The 25,176-nt window shown below is 34.7% G+C and overlaps 1 protein-coding gene across 1 annotated transcript in view; it reads left to right on the forward strand.

Annotated features, from left to right (window-relative positions):
- Pino (protein pinocchio) overlaps positions 1-25,176 on the forward strand; it is a 44,957-nt gene that overhangs the window by 16,827 nt on the left and 2,954 nt on the right. The window contains exons 3-5 of the mRNA XM_083051984.1: positions 20,922-20,994; positions 23,432-23,563; positions 24,768-24,897. Of these exons, the coding sequence (XP_082908110.1) occupies positions 20,922-20,994; positions 23,432-23,563; positions 24,768-24,897 (335 nt within the window). The remainder of the gene's footprint in view (positions 1-20,921; positions 20,995-23,431; positions 23,564-24,767; positions 24,898-25,176) is intronic.

Genomic DNA, 25,176 nt, shown 5'->3' on the forward strand with positions numbered 1-25,176 from the left:
GTCGCAAAAACCGACGTTCTATCTTACATCTCGCTCTTTCTTCTTTCTTCTTTGTTTGACTTTTTTTTGGTCTTTCATCCTGAGAATCCTACTGCGGTGCGATGGATTCACGAGCGTATATTATGGGCGGCTTTGTGACTTTCGAAATGGCGCATTAAAAAACTTACCAACTTCATCCGTTCATCTGTGAACTGCAACCATCTGATTTACGCTTATCCGTGTTTACGTTTATCACATAAAACAGTCTGGGCTTTCCACAGTAGCAAGACATTGTTAAAGCTTATATTCTTACATTTAGTAAAATTTATATTGCCTTTAAGGCTCCTGGCTCCTTTCCGACCATGTCGAAATCGTGACGTCAGAGGCGAGAAAACACACGCTAAAATTTCTTAGATGCCATTTCAAAATAAAAAAATATTTCGATGAAACAGCACTTCAGATGGCTTTAGCACACTCTTAAAAAACCCCGAAAACTATCCTTTCCCCTTTATAATCAATCAACAGCTGTAAAATGTAATATTATGAAGCCCAGTCCGTCTGGTCTTTGCACATGCGCAGTTATTCCGCATGTCAAAGTCTGATATCTCGATCATTTTACAGATGTTGATTGATTATAAAGGGAAAAGGATAGTTTTCCCTTTATAAGGAGTTTTTAAGAGTGTGCTAAAGCCATCTGAAGTGCTGTTTAATCGAAATATCTTTTCATTAAAAAATGGCATCTAAGAATTTTCAGCGTGTGCTTTCTCGCCTCTGACGTCACAATCCAATATGGCCGCGGTGAGCACCCAGGAGCCTTAATAGTAAAATATTTGGAAAATATAATATCTTCATCTCTTTATTGTTTTAAACCGAGATCAATCTCAAAAAATTTGAAAGAAAATGTTACAAGTTCCTAAATATACTTCGCGAATATTTGTGAAATACTGCAATTAACGAATATTGATTCAAATACATCAAGTAATTATTTCGGAGCATGAATAAAAGGTATCGATGGATTTATCGTATTTATTTGACGTCGTAGAACAAGAGACGTTTCTTTTCAGTTTTATGACGTTCAGTTCGATACCTGCATGAAAGAGGCCAGAGTTCCACTTTTATATTTTTTCCTTTTGCGATAAAGTTTATCAGAACGGAGCCGTGTGCAATAAAAATCTCTTATCGGTCGAAACAACCACGCTCAATATTCCGCGGTTTAATGAATCAACAACATGAATGAAAATTTCTCGTATTACTTTTACGGACGTTTATATTAACGGCGGAAAATGTGGATTTCTTTTTGCAGTAAAGCTCAATCGTGTATTATTGAAACATTCTATATAAAATATAAAACTAAAGAATATAATTTTTGTTCTAAGATTAACAATTTGATTCTGTTTCCCGACCGAATTTTAAACGTGCGCGATTATTCCTTCCTCTATTCTCAAATCGTTTTAATCGAGATTATTTGAACCTGGTCTGATCGATTAACGTCACCACGAGACGATTCGCGACTTCTTATGACTGGTTCGAACTGGTTTCATTTAAGGATCGCGCGAGGCGAAGAGATTGTTTGACATTTTGCCTACATCTGTGATAACAACGCAGTTAGTGATGGATGGGATATTCCGATGACACCGATGACCATAAGAGAGATATTGTAACTGCATTTTGGGCATTTTCACTTAGAATCTTCTTCCAATGCTATTTTATCAGCAATATGGCTCAAAAAAGAATTGTAATTTTCAATTTACTCAATATGTTATTTCTCTTTATTGCATAACAACAATATATTGCACAAATAATATTGTGTCGAGAAAAATTTTGCAATTGCAATATCTCTTATCGGTGCTTTTGTCGAATGCGCCTCCATTGCATGAAAGAATATTGTTTTGAAAAATATTGAGAGTTCCGTGCAACTCTTTTACTTGAAAATTGCATTTATATTTAATGTCTTTTTGCACGCGTGTTTTGGAAACAAAAAACTCATTTGTTTTTTCGAAAGCTTATTTTTCGCTTTGTTATCGTGAAAATATTAATACAGTTTTTTTTAAAGATGTAAAATATATACATTGTATATTTTATGTGTATAAATTTTATATATATATATATATATATATATATAAAATTTGAAACATGATTCATTTTTTAAAATTATTTATATATTACAGAGATTATTTTGATTTATATTTATTTAAATTACTTTTTAATATGAAACAATTTTAATAATCATACTTTTAATAAAAAGTTAACATATAAAGCGAAAATAACGATCTTTCGATCTATATTTACGTTTTCTTGAAGGTTAATTTCCGAGGAATTAAAAGGAATTAATTCGCATGCTAATGAATTCCATTTTTTAGCTGTTTGCGTTTCCTTGATTGTTGATATCGGTTTATCTGTTGTTTGTTTTATTCATTGGACAAGGGCTCGCTAATAGGCTTAGCAGAAATCAAAGGCCTTTCCGGCTAATTGTAAATAATCGAAATTTGTACAGTTCCTGAACGACATCGACGATCGAAACGCCAGCTATGCATTATTTAACTTATTGTTAGCTCAAGGACAGCATTGTGATATTCTCCCGCGAAAATGCATTTTACATGTGCATTTTTTCAAATTTTAACACGTCCTTGAATGGACATCTTTACGAGCGCCTTTTACGGCCGCCTTAAATTCTCGTTGATGAGTTCAATAATTTCTCATCTACTTCGTAACGAAATAATAATTTATAATTTTTATTTTTGTTACTTCAATTCGTATTTGAAATAATAAGTGAATCGTGAGAAATATGCGTTTTGATAAAGACCTATCATCGCGATACAGTTGCGTATCGCTTACCGAAAGTTGATTAATCATTAATTGTAATGATCATAGCAAATTATTTCCCGATACTTGTCGCAATCATATTTCAAAAAGAAATTCGTCAATATAGCGTCTCGTAGTACTACTTTCTCATTCGAGTCACGCGACTCGAATTACAACAAGATGACTGCGTGTTTCAACAATCATGTGCTGAGAAAAACGATAACCAAATGACACCGTGTCACAATTAATTACTGCCTCGAAAAATTCAACATTTTGTAATAAATTCAGACTTCATCTTTTCTGTTTTCCAATTAAATTTTGATCATCATCATGTTTCTTAATACACACACAAGCTTTAATAAAATATATCATATATAAAAGTCTTTTTAAAAATTGTTATTTAAGTCCAAATAAACGAATCAAATAAATGCGCAAGATTAATAATATACAAATAAAATTAATTACTCATTCCAAAATTGTTCGCCTTCTAGGCTTCTTCCTTCTCTGTCAGATTGTCAGGATTTATTGCACTTAAAATATTTGTTACATTCACTCGCGAAAATATAATTCATTACTGTTCATTGCTGTTCATTATACGACGCGCACTATTTTGCACTGCACTTCCGAATTCCGCAATCGCAAACTAATATTCTGTTTCGCATGAAGATTGTATTTCGAGTCAAGATATCAACAATAACTTTGAACAATGTAAAAGCTTGACACTTATTATTCGCGAAAACACGGTTAATTACGATCGTTTCGATATGTTTATGTCGTTAATTATAATAAATGTAGAAAATAATCGCGTTTTTCGAAGAACAATCCGACGATACGCGGAGCAGCAACCTTCCTATTCGAATTTTACCATACGAATGATGATAGGTTGAACGAGAATGTTAACAATAATATGCAATACGCTGTGAAGGCCAAATCATGTGACAACTCATTTGTTGTCGCCTTGAAAAATATTTAGCATAATATAAATCCATTCTGTGAATATCCATTTTTTTTGTATTTTAAATTACATTCGGTACATGAAATATCGTCGTAAATAAGATCCAAGATTAATTTTCTGAAAATAAAATTTATCTTACTTCGATCCAACAAACTATTTATTATTACTATTATTATAATTATTGTAACTATTATTCTTAAAATTAGTATTATCACTTTACTCTTTATTAAAATTTTGTAAAAAATTGTTTAAAAGGAATAATTTTATTTGACGTTTAAAGAATTAAAAACTTTTTCTTGATTTTAATAAATTAATATATAATAAAATTTAAAATACATTGCGAAATATACAGGTGATAATCTGATAACTTATTATTTTTTTAATTAAAATCGTATAAGTTTTAATTAATAAAGATTTAAAATTAAAGTTTATAAATTAATAAATTATATAATAATTTATATAATATTCATTATGCAACAAATTATAATTTCAATTTTTTAACTTTAGATTTTATTAGATTTATTGATTCTATTTATAAATACAACGATTAATTAGCTATTTAAATTTTCATTGAGTTTATTGTATAATAGTTGACGTAAGAATTCTGAATAAGCTATTTGATAGCACCTTGATGTTTATGCAATGATTATCATTTATTTATTTTATTTTATCAGATTTATTTGACGTTGCGACACTATCGCATCGCTTGATGACTCGCGATTCGAAGCTCATCGCGATGATTACCATAATTATTGTTTTCAAGACAACTCGCGAACAAGTATGTACACACCTCTAAGGAGGCTTGCGTACATATATTTTTTTCATAAATTCCTTGATAACGAAAAGAGTTTGAAAACAAATTCTCTTGACGTAAAAATATATTAGGAAATGATCGCGACGTAACGCAACTTTATGTAACAGCGACGCAATCACGATTGTATAAAATGTATTGAATTCACTGTATTGAACTGATAATATTGCCAATTTAAAGATTTTTCTAAGAAACTTTCAATATATAAAAACTGTAGATAAATAAATACATAATACATAAATCCGGATTTTATATTATGTAAATTATTTATAATATTAATGTTCGTGTTACCAAGGTTAAAATAAAAACTATATAAATATTTTTGTTTTTATATACTATATAAGTTTTTTTACATTTTATAAAACTACATCTTTAGAATTTTTCGCATTAAATTGACATGAAATAATACGAAATCGTGAATCTTCTTTGAAAAACAAAGCTGTTTTAATCCAAAATAGATAAATATCTTTTGGATGATAAATATTTACGAACATTGTTTAATGGAAATAAAGACGAGAGTTCACTTTTCTCGGAAATTTACTCGGTTAACTTCGATCGAAATCGGGAATTAATAAAACGTGACAGAGGCGCTCGTTATAAAAGTGCAGGATAAAAAATATATTAATCTCCGGTATCACGAGACCGCCGGCTCTCACGTGATCTTATCACATGAGGAGCACAACGTGAATAATTATTGCTTCACGATATCACGATCGAGACGATCACGAGGAACCAGATACGCGAGCGTGGCTTTTATTACGCGCTAAATTATATCGCTCGCAAACTCGATCGTGAGAGTACTCTTTCGCGTCCAGAATTATACGCCATACACGGATAATCCCGCAAAGATAATCAGAGAATTAATTGCGAATGCGTATACATGATGCATGTGGCGATCGCAATAACGAATTATTCGATAATAAAGGTATAAGTTTGCTTTATGTCGATGGCACCAATAAGAGATTATAGGTCTGTTCGTGTTGACTGAACTGGCTGCACTAGTTCAGAGTTTATCTTTTTTGCTCGACAAGGAAAAAGACCTATTGTAACTGCATTTTTGTAATTTTCAATTATAATCTTCTAATGCTATTTTATTAATATGCTTAAAAAATAGTATACTCTATGCAATTTTGTATTTAATATCATATATATTTTATTCGTATCTCTCGTAATTTATAAACTAATTACTTTTTGAAGAGAAAAAATTAATTATACAAATAATTGTGAAAAGTTACAATTTTTGCAATTACGATGTGTTTTATCGATGATTATTAAAAATGGACATTATTAAAAATGATTGAACATCAACATTCTTATTACAAGGAATTTTAATAAAAATTTTCAATTGTTTGCGAAAGGCTTATATGGAATCGATTATTTAATAATATTAAATAATTATATTCAATGAAATGACAACGTTATCTACAACTTCTACAAGTGTCGCAATTATCTTATTATAAATCTCATTATAAATATGATGAATTTATGATCCAGAAATGTGGCCAATATTGCGTATAAATGTATAAGAATCATTCTCATTAGAATTATAATTTATACTCTATTATATATAAATTCTCTTCGGGTCAATCGCAATGAAATAAATATAGATTCCGCAATGTTTTATTCACGATGACGTCATTCAATTATTAATTACGTTACGTCCGCGTTATTGGATTGTAAAGAATCTATGACGTTCTTAGCCGTTTTATATAATGATGTCCTTACACGACGCTATCCGTGACGTCGTCCCGGACTCGCTGGCCAGTGATAAGTGCAATCATCGATCGGGCGTATTGTATTATTATTATTACACCTCGTGCGTCGTAAGGGACTGTGCTATAGTTTTTTGCGCGGTCGAGATTAATAAAAGGACGGAAAGTCGTTTGCGCTTTTTAACGTTCGCTGTGGGAAAATTAGAGACCGTCGCCGGGAGAGCATCTTATATATAAAAAAGAAGAAAAATAGAAGAGCGCGTGATGTCTCGTGCGCGTTTGCAAATAGATCGCAACGCGAAAAAAAAAGCGTCGGCACGTATTTCCACGTGTATAGCTCATTGGCGCTAGAATGCCACGCGGTAGTTTACTTCATCGGATGTATACACCCACACGTAAATGCCAGCATACGCTCCGACGCACGTTGAATGCGTATCCTCTTTACACGTGTCTTGTCAATTCATCGACCACCTACAGATCATGTGTTGGTGTATCCTGCCCACTCTCGCGAGATTCTGTAAATAATAGTTACACCACGTGTAAAGTAGCCGCGGAGAAAGCGGCTGATGAGTCTCTTACGCCAAACCGAAAAATATCAACTGCGCAAGACTTGAAGTGTTAACGGATATTGAATCGTCGAGAAATATTTGTCTATCAATTTTCGGCGACAGTTGCGATATCACGATTTAAGACAATTATCTCGAATTTATTTTACGCGTATATGCGTTGATATGGCTCGATTGTATCTCTGTCAGAGGAACAAATGTCTTCAAATTCGAGATTATCGTTTGATTAATTGCTCGGTTTGTTTTCTTCTCTTTAAAGTTGAAGTGCTTAATAGTAAAGCATCAATCAAACTATATTCTTTCTTTCACGGCTGTGAAGAAACATATTTTTTTCATCGAGGAAAGTTACCGCATAATTTTGTCGCGAATTATCGATCTTGTTTAAAGTGGGCTTGTAATGTCCATCGCACAGGCAGAGATATGAAAATTTCACGAGGAGCTATTTTTTCTTTTCGATGCTCTTTGCATGCTCTTTGCACTTACAAGTCGTCAGTTAAAAAGTGTCGAAAGTTTGACAAAGTCTACAACGCTTACACACCTGGCATTTACCTGAAAAATGAATATTTTTAGCAGTTCGCATTATAATAGACTCGTAACCTTTTTCCACGTATAATTCCGCGTAATTCCATCAATACACACTGCTCAAAGCCTTGTGACTTCGCACCAACATATACGCATGTGCGCGTATTCAAGCTATTAACATGGGGAAAGCAAGAAGAAATTCCACGAATCGTAGGAGAAAAGTCTATTTTTTTTCCCTTCGGCGTGTTCTTTCAACCTTTAGCGTGAAAACGTCGTATATAACATATTGTACTCATTGTCAGTGTATAGTTAATTTACTTGAGTGGTCATTAACTCGCTCGGCAATTAGCTGCAGATCACGCGATGGCAAAGTCATGAAATTATCTTGGATGGAATATTCTGGAGTTCGGGAGAAGGGAATATCCGGTGCCATTTGCGAGGAAACGACCTCGCGTATTTGAAGTAAAACTTTTAGTAATTATGCATATCTATGCATGTATGTATATCTAATTGTAAGTAATTTTGTACGATATATTTCGAATTTTAAAGGGGACGCAGTCAAGGGCTCATCGTCTTGACGCGTGTATTTGACACGCGGGGCAAATTATAAAACAATTATCGTAAGTCGTCGACAAACATGCTAGATAAAATCCGATAAATCGTAGCGAGATCATCGAGATCATCCGTACTTTATGCGTCATCCGGTTATGATTCAATAACATTCCGTACGTCGACATTCGCGCGATCGTAGCTTTTGTTTTGTATTTTATCTCTCGGCGCAATGTCGATTATTTCCGAAATTTATTACGCAAAAACACATATCTTGCATCTTTTTCATTTATATATGATATACCTATACATATATACATATAATATATGGAAGGAGAAATGGAAATTGATATTTAATTAATTTTTTATTAATTTCCTCTTAACAGGAATTTTAGCGGAAGTAATTGGGAAAAACTATTTATTTAACTTTAAAAATGTGATAAATTATTTTCAATTATTAGAGCGTAAATAACAAACTCTTGTTTTATTTGATAATAAATAAATCTCTTTTTAATAAATTATTTATAACATTTAACAAGTTTATATGATGTATGATGCGTGTGCGTGCACGTGGAGATATAAATACATAATCGCGATATATTGTTACGATAACATTGCCAGAGAATGTTATCGAGAGAAAGACGTTAATTGTGTAAATTATGCTTTTATTTTTCCGTCGTTATTTTTCATTCAGATGATTTAGTGCTCTTGGCATGAATATTATTGTTGTAATATATTGTTCGGCTACATATCTCGTTTTCTAAACATTTGAAAATATCAAACAATGTTGCAACGATATATGAGAATTATCGCTACAGGAGATCCGAACACTTCTCTCTTTGTTCCATTCTTATATATTTTGCGTTCCGTTTTCGAGCAGCAGGGTGTTTTGGTTTATCTTTGTCTTCATTGTCTTCATCCTACAAATGATCTCAGCATGATTCTTTGAGAAAATTTACCTCTGCGGCGTAAAAACTGCACGGAAAATCGTTCGGCAGAAAATCGATAACTCAATATCCGTTCCGGATCTTCTTCAAGGATCATCGAGCTGGAACATCATCGCGTTGGCGGGAATAAAAAATAATACGTGTTCGACTCGATAAGACCGGACTACTTACACTTCTATTCCATGTAAATAGTGTTCGGCATATCTATTCCCTTTCTTCGCAATCTGTTCCCTTTCTCGACCTTTCTAGGATATACTACAATTCCTAATATCTATATTTTAATTTTATTCAGGACGAATTTAAAAAGTTCATATTATTAAAAGAAATTTTTTAATAGATTTCTTGCAGTTTCTCTTTTACGATTTTTTTTCTTACATAAAATATGCTACAATTTCAAAAATCTATTTTAATCTATTTGATACTTTTCAAAACAAACTTGAAAAAATTTAGAAACTATCAAATTTCAAACGAGTTTTAATATATAATTAATATATATTTAATTATAATATATAATATATAATTAGGACTTTTAATATATGTAAGTTTCTATTCGAATTTTCTAATATGCTATATCATGCAAAGTATTCTAATAATTCCTTCTTTTTTTAAGCTTTTAATTACTCTCCAAATGCTCCGAAAAAAACAAAGTGACATCAATTTTCAAAGTCATCGGGTCAAGGACCGATTCGCTGCATAAGCGAACGCATACTACGCCGTATCGGCAGATGCAGAATTCGTGTCGCGCTACCCCCACTCTCGACGCATCCCCCACCTTCGCTCAACCTACACCGCGCTCCGCGCTGATATATAGGACCCCGCCCGGCCGTGGCCGTTCAGTTTGATCCGCGACGCTACAGAGTGTGGTTGCTACGACGCTTTATTTGCGAACATCTCACTCGATTTCCGTTCGTTGTGACCGTTATTAGGACGCTTCTAGAAGTTCATCAAAAACCTTCGACGCCTACGAGACGTTCAGTGTCACAGCTGTGCGCGAGCTATCCCGTTTTTTGGCCGAGAGACGAGTAAGTCGAGTAATATTCATTTATTATTGCGGCTCCCTTTGCAGTTGCGAGTGAGAGTGAGTGAGAGGGAACGACAGTGAGAACGCGGCTGACGATGTATCGACGAGAGAGACCCGGGGGCGCGAGATTCCTGCGTGAGTTAGGGGCGACCACCGACGCGCGCCTTAGTTAGGTCCCTTTCTTTGATGTGCGCCGAATGGGGAGAAGCATCCATAAATCGTATCCATAGTGGAGCAAAATCCGTACGAAATTAGAATGCGATTCTCTCTCTCTCTCTCTCTCTCTCTCTCTCTCTCTCGCGACCGATTTTTCCACGAATGTTTCTAAGCAAAGATCTTGTCAAACTAGATTCCTGTTTTGCAATTTTAGTTACCTCGATGCAAATATTATATCACTGAAATGAGATATCTCTACCTGTTTATGCTTTATTAATTTTTGCTTCCTCTTAGAGGAAGCTGTTTTCGTGAAAAAATTTTTTTTTCGGATTTCTATGCCAATGTGTTTAGAATGTTCCACAACATCGAAAAATCACATTTTTTTACAAAATGTCTGTATGTATGTATGTATATGTATGTATCCATCTACGGATTTTTCAAACGTCCATAACTCAAGAACTGCTTGAGGTACAGCGCTTTAATTTTGCACACAAGTAAAGTAGTACAACACTTTTATTTACTGTAATTTTTAGAAAAATTCATAGTGTTTTAGATTTTAATCCAATTTTAATTTTTTTTAAAAATGGCGTGATTTCTCTAACTTCCGTAAATTTTGAGATATCGGGTTAAATTTTTTTAACAAATAGATTATCATTAAAGGTTGGTTGGTATTGAATTTGGCTTGAATCGGCTAAGTGGTTCTTTTTTTATAAAATTTAGAATTTTTTAAAAAAAGGGCGTGATTGCTCTAATCTCCGTAAATTTTGAGATATCGGTTTAAATTTTTTTACATGAATAGATTATTATTAAAGGTTGGTTGGTATTGAATTTGACGAAAATCGGTAAAGGGATTTATTTTTTATGAAATTTTAAATTTTTCAAAAAATGAAAATTTTACGAAAGAAACATACGAAAGGAACATACAAAAGGAAGCACATACATACACACATACACACATACATATATATATATATATATATACGTGACAAAAAATGTTATTTTATATGAAACAAGTGTGCAAATTGGAAACTTACACATTGCTTCCTCACCATTTTATTTCGCTCATTAAGCTTCCTCTATGAGGAAGCCAAAATTGAAAAACTAGCTTGCTCATAGAGAAAGATTAATGAGCGAAATAGAATGGTGAGGAAGCCATGTGCAAGTTTCCAATTTTGCACACTTTTTATTTTTTAAACGTCATATATCGTTTGAAAAAAGGTTGAAGGACAGTGTCTCGTATGCAAAAGTATTGAAAATAAAACGAACACAGATTTAGCTTTTATTGTTCGGTTTCTCCTTAATATGCAATATTTTCGTGCATCTCTTTCATGACAGACCTCGATTCTTTGCGTAGCAGAAGCTGCGTAATTCCGTTCTTTTGATACATCCGCGGTGTGACTCTCGAAGAGACGCTTTCACCACGATTTCGTTCTGAGAAAGCTAACGAGGAAGAGAGAAAGAAAGATAACTTCTTTTTATGTCGCAATATCGAATTACGCAGTAAAAACGATCACGTTATACGCGTCTGTATGCGGGGCGCCAGTGTCCTGTCAGGAAAGAATGACATGACAGGAAAAGGGAGATAGTTGACGTTTATAAAAGTAACGACGTAAATTCGAGTGACATAAACGCTTACACGAAACGCTTATCATAAATCTTGTCCGGTGCCATAAACGGCAATGCAATTTACGTCTATTGTCAGCTGTCGCAAATAGGATTTCGTTAATAGTTCGAAGGCTAATCCTTCTTCTAACAAGTAGAACAACGAATATGTAATTTTCGGTCTTCAAATTGAAAATCATTATTTTCACTTGCCATTTACAAAATAATAAACTTTTAACGAAACAAAATAATTCCCTGTTGCGAAATAATATTAAATAATACAACAGTTGTGTCTCCTTCGCACGTGTCGCGATTTCGCATCACGAAATTATATACATAGCCTGTCCATGTGGAGATTGTAGCACACAATATTATCATTTGTCATTGAAAGCTTGCCAAAGCAGAGAATTAAGTAATCGGATAATAACCTAACCGAAGGACGACAATCTCCGCATGGTGGCTTTATTTTTTTTTCCCCCCCCGTCTAATCGTATATAGGGATAACACAGACACGGTTTTTTCCTCGCTCCGTTTCGTATAGTCGTCGTTGCGACGAACGACCGACCGAATGAACGCGAGCTCTCGTGAAGAGAATCAATACTCTTGCGTGCGAGACGAGCGGGTTCTTCGTTCGGCGCCCAACTGGCGGCCATCGACCGGAAGATTGCATCGCGGAAGCGCATTTTCCACGCTTTGTCGGCATCGTGAGGAAAATTCTGATGAAAACTTCCGATCTCTCGACGATTATAAAGCGAAAACACAATCTTCCGTGTAATTAAGAGGCGCGATTGAATCTTTTAACATTGAATGTTCCCAGAGGGCGCAAAGTGGATAAACGAAGGAGTATATTCTTCATCAAATGTCTCAAAGATACGTAACGCAGAAATAAAATCTTATGGAGAATCACAGTAAATAATTTTCACGCGATTAAATTCGAATAAAATTACCTGTAGAAAGTAAGTTGAAGGGGAAGATATTGTTGTTTGTTGGTAAAGCTTGTGTAAAATGCTTGAGATTCGTCAATTGTCAGAAAGATACGTAGATCATAGAAATAAAATCTAATAGTTTTCACGCGATTAAATTCAAATAAAATTATCTGTAGAAAGTAAGCTGAAGGGGAAGATGTTGGTACACCTTGTGTGCAAAACCGTGTATGCTTGAGATGAGAATTAACCGGATTTATCGAAACACATACACATACACACACGTGAGAGGCTCGCATTGACCCTATTTCATTGAGAATCAATCGAAAGAGACTGTCGGACTCGTCGCTGGCAAACATCAAACGTAACTTTAAGTAGGTATACCACTTTCAAAACACAAATGGCGCAGTTATCGGCTACGAATGTAACGAGGTCAGTCTTCTCTCGTCGCGATGTAAGAAGCGACGTGTTCGGGGAACCCGTTATGCCACTGGCCAGGATGGCCCAGCGTTCTGGCGAACGCCGAAGGCGGAATTTTAATTTCTCAATCCTGTTAACGCGACATTCCAGCGTTCCGCTGCAACTGTACAGCTTGCAATTGCTTTCTATCATCTATCGATGACGCAATAACGCATCGTCGTTCTTTTTACGGATATAATATATTACGTGAAAAACAATTTATTCATCCTACAGAATGAATCTCCAGTAAGTTAAAATGTCGAATTTTATATCGAGTTTGAGTAATCTAACGCGATAACTGCATGCGTGATTCATTTTCACGAATTAGTTATTTTTTTTATTTTATATTTACTGCTATTTATTTATTTATTTTCGTGCGACTTTGCAACTCTCTTCTCTCGGGGGAACCTTCCCTTTTACCGATCAGTTCCGAGTAAAACCGCAAGCTGGTTTCGCACTTTCGCATGGAAGCCTGCCTCCTTCCAGCCGACCTGATTCCACCCCGGTGCTACCTAACGCGCATCCGTTGGTATGCATGTGTATATGTACGTGCGTGCGTGGGTGTTCTCCAGAATAGCCCGGTGTCGATCGATATCCCGATACGCCTCCGCGCCGACCCCTGCATACTCCTCGTGGGTTGTTGGCCTGATTCTCACCCTACGGGAAAGCGATGGGAAGCTGCAATTTACGCTGCCCTCTCGCCACCGACGATGGAAACCCTAGTACTCGACCATTATTTTGTAAACATTGAAGGAAAATCCGGATATTGATATATAAAGAAGCGATTTATATTTTAGCTCGTTTGAACAATTTTTCTCCCTAATTTTTTGATATCTATACCGAAAGAATTTTCTCTTAGAATTTATCCTGAAAATCATGGTAATCGTGGGATAACATGGAAAGAATTTTACGAGAATTTCTCTGATTAATATTTATCATAATAAAAATAATAAAAAGTTATTAAAATAAAATATAATAGAAATTAAAATATCTATTACAATAAAATATAAAATATGTTTGATTAATTTTACTATGCAGTTTAGTAAAATTAATCAAACATGTTTTATATTTTATTGTAATAGATATTATTATTTTTATTGTGATAAATATTAATCAGACAAATTCTCATAAAATTCTTTCCATACCATATTGTCTCACGATTACCATGACTTTCAGGATAAATTCTAAGAGAAAATTCTCTCTGTGTAAACATCCAATATTAATGAAAAAAATGAGCCGACTTAGTCGAAGAAATCTAAAATATTTCCGTGTCGCACATAAAATTTATATCTTTAATTCAAGAAAGTTAATTTTTACTTATTTTTTATTTAATTTGTATCGCCTAATCTTCTGATATTTAAAGACCGATTAATTTGTTTTAATTACTGTAAATCGGTCCGCGAATGCGGATCGCGAGCTATTTGCATTCCCTCTTCTCTATTCCCGTCGAATCTAAATGGGACAAAAATATTCTCGTGTGGACGGGTAGCCCGTTTCTCGGGCCGGTTGCCAACAGTTCGCGGACTGGTTTCACATGCCGGAGCAGGTCGGAGCGAATGCGTCTCGAGCTAATCTTAGGATTTAATTGTTCGCGAGAGAGAGAGAATGGATCCGCGCGGTTAAGAGCTCGCCTTTAAGGGAATCGTATCGTGCAACGTGAAACTCTCTCTGCGAGATTCATTTAACGTTACAAGAAGACAGAAGTGCCAAAAAGAGCGAAGAAAATTTCCATTGGCTTTTATTTTTATGCGCAGAAATCGAAGTGATCGTACGCTATTTCGATTCGAATAAATGCATTCGTCGAATAATTAAACGGATTAATTATATTAAGACAGAAATATTTCTGTGGTCCTCGGAATAAGTTTATTATTCTTTAATTTCGTTTACTCTAATTGTTTTGAATAATTTACTGTCTTAAGAATACATATAGCATTCTAATTAGGACGCGATCGTTAACAAAGAGATATGATCAATTAGCAGCAGCTCGATGAAGGTGACTAATTAAATGGAAATTTTTCTAGATAGAGATTTGTTGTCCGGCTAATTCGTTTAATTTATTTGTGCGTATTAGATATTGGAAAATCAGTTCTTTTCGCGGAAGTACGTACATGAGTATTTAATGAATCTCTCGTTTTCCGAAGTCATTAACGTAGACATTAGTAAGGAAACGTGAGATGTTAGTTGATAATAGTGCGTCAGTTTCATATGCAAATGAAAAAAGTTGCTACTCTTTTCTTATATTCATTATAAAAAGTTACAATTACAATTTTCACACATTCAATGAACTTTAATCATATTTTTTAGCTTGTTCCAAAATATGCTTTTCACGCTTTATACATATATTTATATTCTAGTCCAGTAAAATTAGACTTTGACTTCATAAAAATTAGGAACAAGCTGAATTTTTTGGAGACCTTTATTTCGATGTTCTAATGAAATCCTGAAAAGTACCCTTAATTTGATCCATGGGTTTTTTTTTATAGGGGATAAAATTCTCTACAAAAAAGGTCATTATACTTTTTTTCGTACAACTAATCGTTTTTGAGTAAAACGTGCGGTAAAGTTGCAATATTTCTAATATAACTTTTCTGCACCTCATAGTCACATATAATACTATAGTGGTGTGCACATTTTCTCTTTCAGTCTTAATTCACTCTATATCTTCGAAACGGTTGATTCCACGAAAAAAAAAGTATAATGACCTTTTTTGTAGAGAATTTTATGAGCTACAATTTTAATAATAACTGTTTTTCTTGAAAAATTGCCAGTTTGCGAGATAATGGCAAAAAACTAAAATTTACCCCTTTTTATCCCCTATAAAAGAAAAACCCATGGATCAAATTAAGGGTACTTTTCAGAATTACATTAGAACATCGAAATAAAGGTCTCCACAAAAATTCAGCTTGTTCCTAATTTTTTTATAGTTTTGCCCTTTTCAAGTAATTTTACTGGGCTATTCCTAGATCTACATGTACTTATTTCGAGATTATATATAAATCTCTGAAAATAATCGTTTGTTTCCAATTGATTAAATCCGAATCGATCAAAGAGCTCTATCAAATGTAGTGTGCGATGATTTTAGCACATCCTGTGTATATTATTTTCTCAAAGAGTGACGTCGATCAGCTTGGCAAATGTTATCGTGAACCGACATATGCGCCTGATCTTCTTTCCGAGAAGGGGCGTTATAAATAATCTCAGACCAACGGCGTCACATAACATGGTGAAATTGACGTTATCTGTGTCGTCGCGGTTATGGCGTCATTCATCTCGCGAGAGCGTAACTCTTCGTCACAAAAAATCTCCTCCATAATTCAAGCTACGACGTGTCGTAGAAGATAGACGAAATGATTTATATCCGAGACTTTATATTGGACTTAATATGCGCCAACTTGTCGGAGAATATTTACAGAGAGAAACGCAAATTTCTTAGGCTTCTTCGGAGAATTTCGATATTAAAAGTCTTGGCAATTTTAAGCTTTCTAAAATATCTCTTCTCTCGATATTTATTGTAAATAGTCTACCAATTAAATGATTTATTTGACAAATTTGATAGGGTTTATTGTGACGCACAAAGTAGCACTTGCCAAGTATTTATTATGTTTGTTGTTAGAAACCTATCGAATCTCTAATCCGGTAATAACACTTGATCTTCTTATAGGATTATCTACCAGGAAAGTGCTTGCAAAGGAAAAGAATACATACATACATACGTATAAACGAATCGCAAATTGTATTCCTATAATCCGGTTATTTATGGTTCGCAGAATACATATATAGTTCTATTTTTGCGATATCATTAATCTCTTGGTCGCGTCGCGAACATCTCGGTTTATTGTTTGTTATTCTTTGTATTTGGTATCAGTTTTCATTCGCATTTTTTTCATCACCTGCTCTTTCCGCGGAAATTTGAGAAACTGGACGTTTTTTCGGACAAAAGGACAATAACTTTCCTTTTTTTTTATATATATATATATATATAGTTTCTCTTTTATTGAAATAACTTCTTTCTGAAAAGACTCATCCGTATTTGTTTACGTAATTAATATATTGTTTTCCAATATTTTAAAGTATAATTATAATAAGTTGTGCAATCTCTTGGCATTTTCGAATATGAAGCCATATATTTTATTTGTGAAATTCTCAACGTCGCAGATGAAATGACGTTATCTTCGTCTATTTGATTTACTGACTCACTGTCATCAGACACGTGGGATTAGTTGTGACGTGTACCGTAATTCTCATACCACTACGCATTTAGCTGCCAAAATTATCAAGTACCGGAATGAAATAGCGGTTCTTGGTCTTTCCGGAACTTGTTCCCAATCCGTCACATTGGCTGATTTCTCGAAATTTTAAGCAAGTTCTAAATGGAAAAAAAAACATTTGTTAATCTCTTCAAACATGTATAAGTAATTATTAACTAGTAATTTAGATCTATGTAAATCTATGTTAGATAACATCTTGGATGCTTAGATAATAAATATTTTACATAAATATTTTGCATAATTTTCCATAATGCAAACTGCGGTTTTCTTCGTGCGTGACATATAAACAAGATATCGAGAGATTACATTTTTTTTAAATAGGACATTGCGGTTAGGCGATCATAATTTTATTCAACCAGGAAAACGATAATAATCGCTCGAGATTGGTTACCGCGGAAAAAAAAAAGGAAAAAAATATGTGGTCATATAAAAGTTAATGTGTGCAATTGTGCAACGGAGAACGACTCCGAAGAGAGATGTATCTGGCTATAAACACGTGTTATAAGAAACAAAAACATTTCCGGTAAGGATTAATATCTCTGGCCGTATATTTTATACATGTGGCAGTGACACAAAGTATCACAAGTCCACCAAGATTCGCGCGTTCGTAGAAAAAAGTTTCGCGCTCTTTCGCGAAATAATCTATCGATTCTCCTCGAGAAAGAGGACTCTGCAGGGAGAATTTTCTCTTAGAATTTACCCTGAAAATCATGGTAATCGTGGGACAATCATGGAAAGAATTTTATGAGAATTTCTCTGATTAATATTTATCACAATAAAAATAATAATATAATAAACAATAAAATATAAAACATGTTTGATTAATTTTAACTGCATAATAAAATTAATCAAACATTTTATATTTTATTGTAATAGATATTATTTTTATTGTGATAAATATTAATCAGAGATACCATATTGTCCTACAATTACCATGATTTTCAGGGTAAATTCCAAGAGAAAATTTGTGGGTGTGTTCTCTCATCATCGTAGCACGTTGTACTTTTTACTTTTTATCAGTGCGACCACTTTTGCAGTTCGGCACATTACATCCTGGTGGCCGCGTTTTATCGTTTCAAAGTTCGCCCGATTCACTTTCATCGGATCGCGCTATTATTAAAACATCTCGACGCATCGAGGACTTAGTTTGCATTCTTGCGCGCCGACCCGAGCCGATATATCGATTACTACATCTCTTGGAATGCCGGGAATTTGCACGCTCGCGCGGGATGACTGGTTTTATCAGCGATTACGTCGTCGCGATTAACGAGAACTTGACGCACACGCATGTAACGCGTAATTCCACGGTCCCCCGAGGATTTAATATAAAATGCATATATGTAAATCGATCGATTTGGTGCGACGTAGTGCTAGGTGGCGACGACGCGAGATATCGATCCTACTCGTTGTGTGTATACTTTTAATGATCCCCTGCGACGAAACACGCGAATCGATAGCGTATAATATTTGCAAATAATCAAATACTATCTCTCCGTTCGCGATTATTCGACTCATTCTTATGCGGAATCGTGAAACTTACTCGACAAACATTTTCTTCTTTAAACACGTATGTTCTATTATGTTTTTGGGGAAAAAAAAATTGTCGAAAAATATGAGGAATATTTTGTTTGACGTATCTTGCATTTATGTTTATCCTCTTCGCTTACGCACGTTTAAAACAATCAATTATCTGGTAGTCTGGAGAAATGTGTCTATATATGGATGACTTGTATAATTTATCGCGTTATTATTTTCAATGCGCATCGGGAGGGAGAATTTCTTATCGATGATATTAGTTTGACGTTTGGCTCATTTTTCATACAAGTATACGCGATATCCGCGTGTCGGCCACAGAAAATCCTTGACTCTTTCTCTCTCTTCACCTGTCTGCGATCGCAAGGCTATTGACATTTATTACAACGATCCGTGATTTTGTAACAATTTTCCAGCTAATTTATCGAACCGGATATTTCTCGAATTATACCTATCGTTTCTTTGTCATACGATCGACATTTTATCTCTCATCTACAAATTAACTTTATTTTACAGAAACAGAGACTTGTTTGAAATAGATCGAGTCATATAGAGCGTAATTTTTTTCCGCGTTGATTTTGTAGGCAAGCTTTTCCTGTCGGATATCGGTCGAGCGGAAAATTGGCGAAACGAACAATAAGTGAAAAAAAATGCAAAGTCCTCCTTTCGTCTCGCGATTGCGTAACTTAGGATGACGGAAATCGAGAAGTGTGTCTTATCGATATATCATCGACGCAAATCACGTATATCGATCTTGTTAACTATGCTTTCTCGTAGAAAGTAAAACCGCGCCGAGGTTTCGTGCCAAGGTGAGATCGCGGTGAAATCCGTTCTTGCGGTGTCCTTCATTCGTTATCGTTATACATATATGATGTCAAGTACACGCACACATACACACACATGGTACTCTAATAAATTACTAAACATAAGCACTTTGATACTCTAATACAGGAACGTTACACAACAATGCTTATATACACGATGTTTAAATTATAAAATTAATTATAGAATTATCTATCGCGAAAGATTTCTGTTGTATTAAATTGTCGAGAAAGTAGGATAGAAATTATTTCTGCAAAGTCATAACAAAAACTTTTTTACAGCCATATGTATGATATTAACGAGTATAAATTATTAAATAGTAGCTTTGAAATATGAAAGGCTTGTATATATTAATCTTGGCCTTTGTTATCATAATACTGATTCTAATGAAAATTATATAAGACGATTTTCTGCAAAACTTTCCGCGTATGCATAATTACACTTGATTAAATCGCGTCCAGTACGTCGATGCTTTAAGGCTCCTTTCCGACCATGTCGAAATCGTGACGTCAGAGGCGAGAAAACACACGCTAAAATTTCTTAAATGCCGTATCAAAATAAAAAAATATTTCGATGAAACAGCACTTCAGATGGCTTTAGCACGCTCTTAAAAAACCCCGAAAACTATCCTTTCCCCTTTATAATCAATCAACAGCTGTAAAATGTAATATTATGAAGCCCAGTCCGTCTGGTCTTTGCACATGCGCAGTCATTCCGCATGTCAAAGTCTGATATCTCGATCATTTTACAGATGTTGATTGATTATAAAGGGAAAAGGATAGTTTTCGGGGGTTTTTAAGAGTGTGCTAAAGCCATCTGAAGTGCTGTTTAATCGAAATATCTTTTCATCAAAAAATGGCATCTAAGAATTTTCAGCGGGTGCTTTCTCGCCTCTGACGTCACAATCCAATATGGCCGCGGTGAGCACCCAGGAGCCTTAAGAACGCTTATTGTCATTAGTTTCTGGGAATTTCCATAAGCACATTTTCCCTACACGATGACAGATGGAGAATATATTCCTTCGGGCGGGAATATAAAAAACATTTCTCCTTATCTTATACAATTTATTCTCTTTTACTTTATGCTCTTTTACTCTACGCTCAATCTGCTAAAAATCTGTTTCACTTTTGGCAAAACTTAAAACGTAGAAATTATCAATTATCTCGTTGCGCACTTTTTCGATAAAAATAGATCGTCTCTGTTTTCTTTAAAGAGTCATTAGCGGTTTTTGTGAGAACGATGATGACTGAAAATACGACCGCGACTATAAATATTTTCCTCATTTATGTTTCAGTACCCACTTATCAGTGCAACATGTCGGTCACTTCCGTGCAGCCAGCCACAACCGAGAGCCTCTCTCGCCACGGGTGAGTAAATTTAATTCTTTCTCGCAGGACGACCGCGACTTATAATTGCAAATGTCCGTCTGACGTTCGTCTCGCTTTAATGATCTTCCTGCTACGAAATGCGTCGATATTTGGCACATTTTTTTCCCACCGCAAGAAAACCATTCGCTCCTTCATGAATCTCAAATAGCCACATTGAAATATCCCGACCTTTGCTCGTACTTCTTTTGTTGATACAAAGTACTTTAATTTCCATATGGTTTTAATTTCTATATGAAATAAAACAGTTGCAAATTAAATGAAACAACTTCAAATTAAAATATCCAATCAGCGTTATGACTTATTATCTTGTAAAATTTACTTCTCACGAACATTTATGAAAACATGTATATGGAAATAGTGTTTAATGATTAACGGAAATGTCATATATATATGCCATCGTAACTTCGAGATTAAAAACTAGAAACTTCGGTTGTCATTATGTAATTGCCGTTTCGTTTTGTCCACGGTTAATTAATGTTAACGCAAACGGTGCAATCTTAAATGCGGTACGCGATAGAGAGCAAAGATATAGAGAAAGAGAGAGAGAGAAATACAAGTTATTTAGTCGAACTAGCGATTGCGACGTTTTCCCATTTCCGTTAAAGTGCGCAACGCATAACTCGACTTCCTAAGTAAGGCATTGCATGCGCGTCCTAGATGGAAACATTAATCGGAGGAACGTTAAAGGCGTTTATGCGCTGTCGCAAGAATATTATCTAACGTCAAGAATAGAAAAAAAATTAATTTTTTAAATCTTTTTTTAGAAAATTTGATTAAATTAGCGGCGTAAACAAAATTTTATTCCATCTAATTACTTTATAATTTCACATTCTATACATATATCGGTGAAAATCTTTATGAATGCGTACAAAATTAATTCAAAATGAATTAACCATTAAATTAATTCAAAATAAATCAGTCGATTAAATTTCAGCCTAAATCCCGTTACGTTTAAAATATTTACATATTTTTCGGGGGAGTTATTTTTTAAAAATCTTTACTATAATGTTCTCATTCTTTCGGTATTCGTTATATTTAATTCGGCAAGATAGAATTATTATCGATGGAAAAGTTTGTAATTGCTCATCTGGCGCGTAGTGACACCAGCTGACAACCTTTTTGCCGTTTTATGATTTTTACGGTCACTCACGAAGCTCCGTTTTCTCTTCGGCCTTTGTTCTCTCTGTATATCTTGCATGACTGCATCGAACGCAGAGATATACGCGCATAATGCGAGCGGACCTGGCTTATTACACGTGTTCACGTAGCCGTCACGTGAAAGAAACGTTTTCCTTCCTGATTACCATATGTGCGCATGCTCGTTGGAATTATTAATTCGTCGCGCGATTCTTTACTCTTTTTTTTTCCACCAGCAGGTTCAAGGTAGTTTGTAGTTTGCTCCTGTATCGTCCTCTCGTTTCCACAAATCGTATTAGCTCTGACAAGTAACACTACTCAAGTGCCATTCGCCGATATTCTTGAAACTTTGCACACACGTAGTACATCGAAAAACATTAAACACGTGTTTTTTTATTTTGGCTAACAAGGCGTTTTAAGGTCGGGTATAGTACCACTATCTTGCCTTCACTGGCTGGGTAGACCTTCCCATTGTCTGCGTGTTTTTGAGATCGCTAATGACGATTTTGACATTAGTTTAACGAGATTCAGAATGGCAAATACAAAATGGTGGACAAAATCGCAGAAGTTTCAAAAACTTTATTTAACGCCACTTGCGAAGTTTATTAGATACATGATTACGATTTTGGCAACAGTTATATCAATCTAGAGGTGGCGGATGAAAAATTCAACATGACGCATCCAAATGGCGGAAACTGAAGGCAATGGGAAGGTCTACCCAGCCAGTGAAGGCAAGATAGTGGTACTATACCCGACCTTAAAACGCCTTGTTAGCCAAAATAAAAAAACACGTGTTTAATGTTTTTCGATGTACTACGTGTGTGCAAAGTTTCAAGAATATCGGCGAATGGCACTTGAGTAGTGTTACTTGTGAGAATCGTAAAATTGTCTCGCAAACTAAACATCTAAACTCGTCGGACTTCGGCCCCCTTTTCTTCTCCTATACGTCGCATCTTTTTTTAATAAAAAAGTCTGCGCTCGAAATATATATGCGGAATCTAATTATAATGTACGATCGGAGCTTATTAAGTACTTTTGCCGAATTAAATAGAATCGAATTTAAAAACAAAAGTGGCACTCTTAATTACAAACAAAGTTACGCAAGATTGTTAAATTTTCTATTGGGAAAGATTTATCGCGATAAAAAGTCAGAAAGAAAATATTATAATTTAGAAAAGATTAAATCTCCGAATTAAATATGAATTAAATCTAAATTAAATATTAATTTTAATTAATTTTAACTTGGACGTATAATTTACGACGCTTTATCGACTTGCAGGAGCAACATCTCGTTGTCCTGCCATAGTCTGTGCGGCAGCGTGGACGACGGTCTGCAGGGTTCGCATCCCCAGTACCAGGACACGATGCTTACGATCGAGGAACTGCGCGCCCAGCTCAACTCCTGCTTTACGTAAGTTTCACGGTTGATTTGTGCACTTCGTTCGCGATTTATAAATCAACCGCGTAGTTTTGTACATACATACACGCGAGGAGATACTGCGGGGAATCCTATGACAGACTGTGGGAGAATTAATCAGGCATTACGCAACGTAATTGAGTGACGTTACTGTCTAGTCAATGAAATCCGGTACAATCTAGAGTACAAACAATTTCAATTCGTGTCGCGGTGACGCAATTACAATTTCGTCTTTTTTTTTTTTTCTAGAAAGAAGAAACATTCTTCCAATGCAAATTAATATTCGCGGATCCCACGGAAAAAAATGAGAGAGAGCATTATAAGATTAATTTCTTACGATTATTGTGAATAAGATGTAATATCCAGAGAAGAAAACTTTGTTAATTTTCTATTAGACTTGTATTATTGATTTTTAGAATGCACGGAAAAAACGAGGCTAATATCTACTTTATCTGGCGACTGTTATTCGGTGAATCGGTACCCTATATCCTGTATTGTATGTGCAGTCTGGATGATAATGTGATTTTCGTGAAATATTCCTATCGCAATTCAATTAATTAAAAAATATTCAGTTTCCTAAAATATATCTCTTCTAGAAAATCTCTCTTGTCTTGTCTTTCTCTCATTTCAATTTTAGGGGAAATCCTTATTTACAATAGAGTCTTAATTATACAGAGAAAATTTTCTCTTAAAATTTACCCTGAATATTGATAATCGTGGGACAATATGATATGGAAAGAATTTTTGAGAATTTCTCTGATTAATATTTATCACAATAAAAAAATAATATCTATCACAATAAAATATAAAATATGATTGATTAAAAAATTTCACTAAAAGTATAATAAAATTTATTAAAAGTATAGTAAAAAAACATATTTTAAAAATTTTTTCCATATTGTCCCACAATTACCATGATTTTCAAGGTAACTTCTAAGAGAAAATTCTCTCTGTGTACATATTTATTGTACGATCAATAATTCTCTCGTCTCACAAAATTCAGCGTAATATGAGAGCATATCGAAATGCTGAATATTTTTTCCTCAACGACAGTTTTTTTCGCGATGCAAGTCACCGAGTTCTTCGCGAGCGAGTTGCGTGAGAAGAACTCGCGTTTCTTGTGCAAAGCCGGTAGTTCCGCGTCTCCCATCTGGCGACTCGTTCGGCATTCACGACGATTATCTTGTTCCCTGCGCAGATGCGGAGTGTCGTGGAGCGAGGAACACGTCTCCCTGGACTGCAGCGAGTGCGGCGGTTACTCCTTACAACGGCCGTGCCCGCTCTGCGACGGACGTTGCCATACCTCGTGGAAGCGCGACCGCATTATGGTAAGTTATTTATGTCCGCTCTGATACGATTCCCCTTCCTCCAACAACGGGAATAAAATAAATGATTCCGATCGTATTTACACCGTTAACCTTTGATCTGCGCGATACTCTTTTCCCTCTCATTAAATCGTTGATTAAGTAAATTATTATCTATCGCGATCATCATTCGTTATTTATTATCTCGTTGACCTTTGATGACGTCTATTGCGACGAATCCAATTTTTTCAATTAAAGTCAAGGAATCAGATATATATAATAATAATAATAATAATAATAACA

Source organism: Prenolepis imparis, unplaced genomic scaffold (genome assembly GCF_030444845.1).
Source record: "Prenolepis imparis isolate NDT839.2.m4 unplaced genomic scaffold, iyPreImpa1.0 SCAF_12, whole genome shotgun sequence".
NCBI classification, from domain to species: Eukaryota; Metazoa; Arthropoda; class Insecta; order Hymenoptera; family Formicidae; genus Prenolepis; species Prenolepis imparis.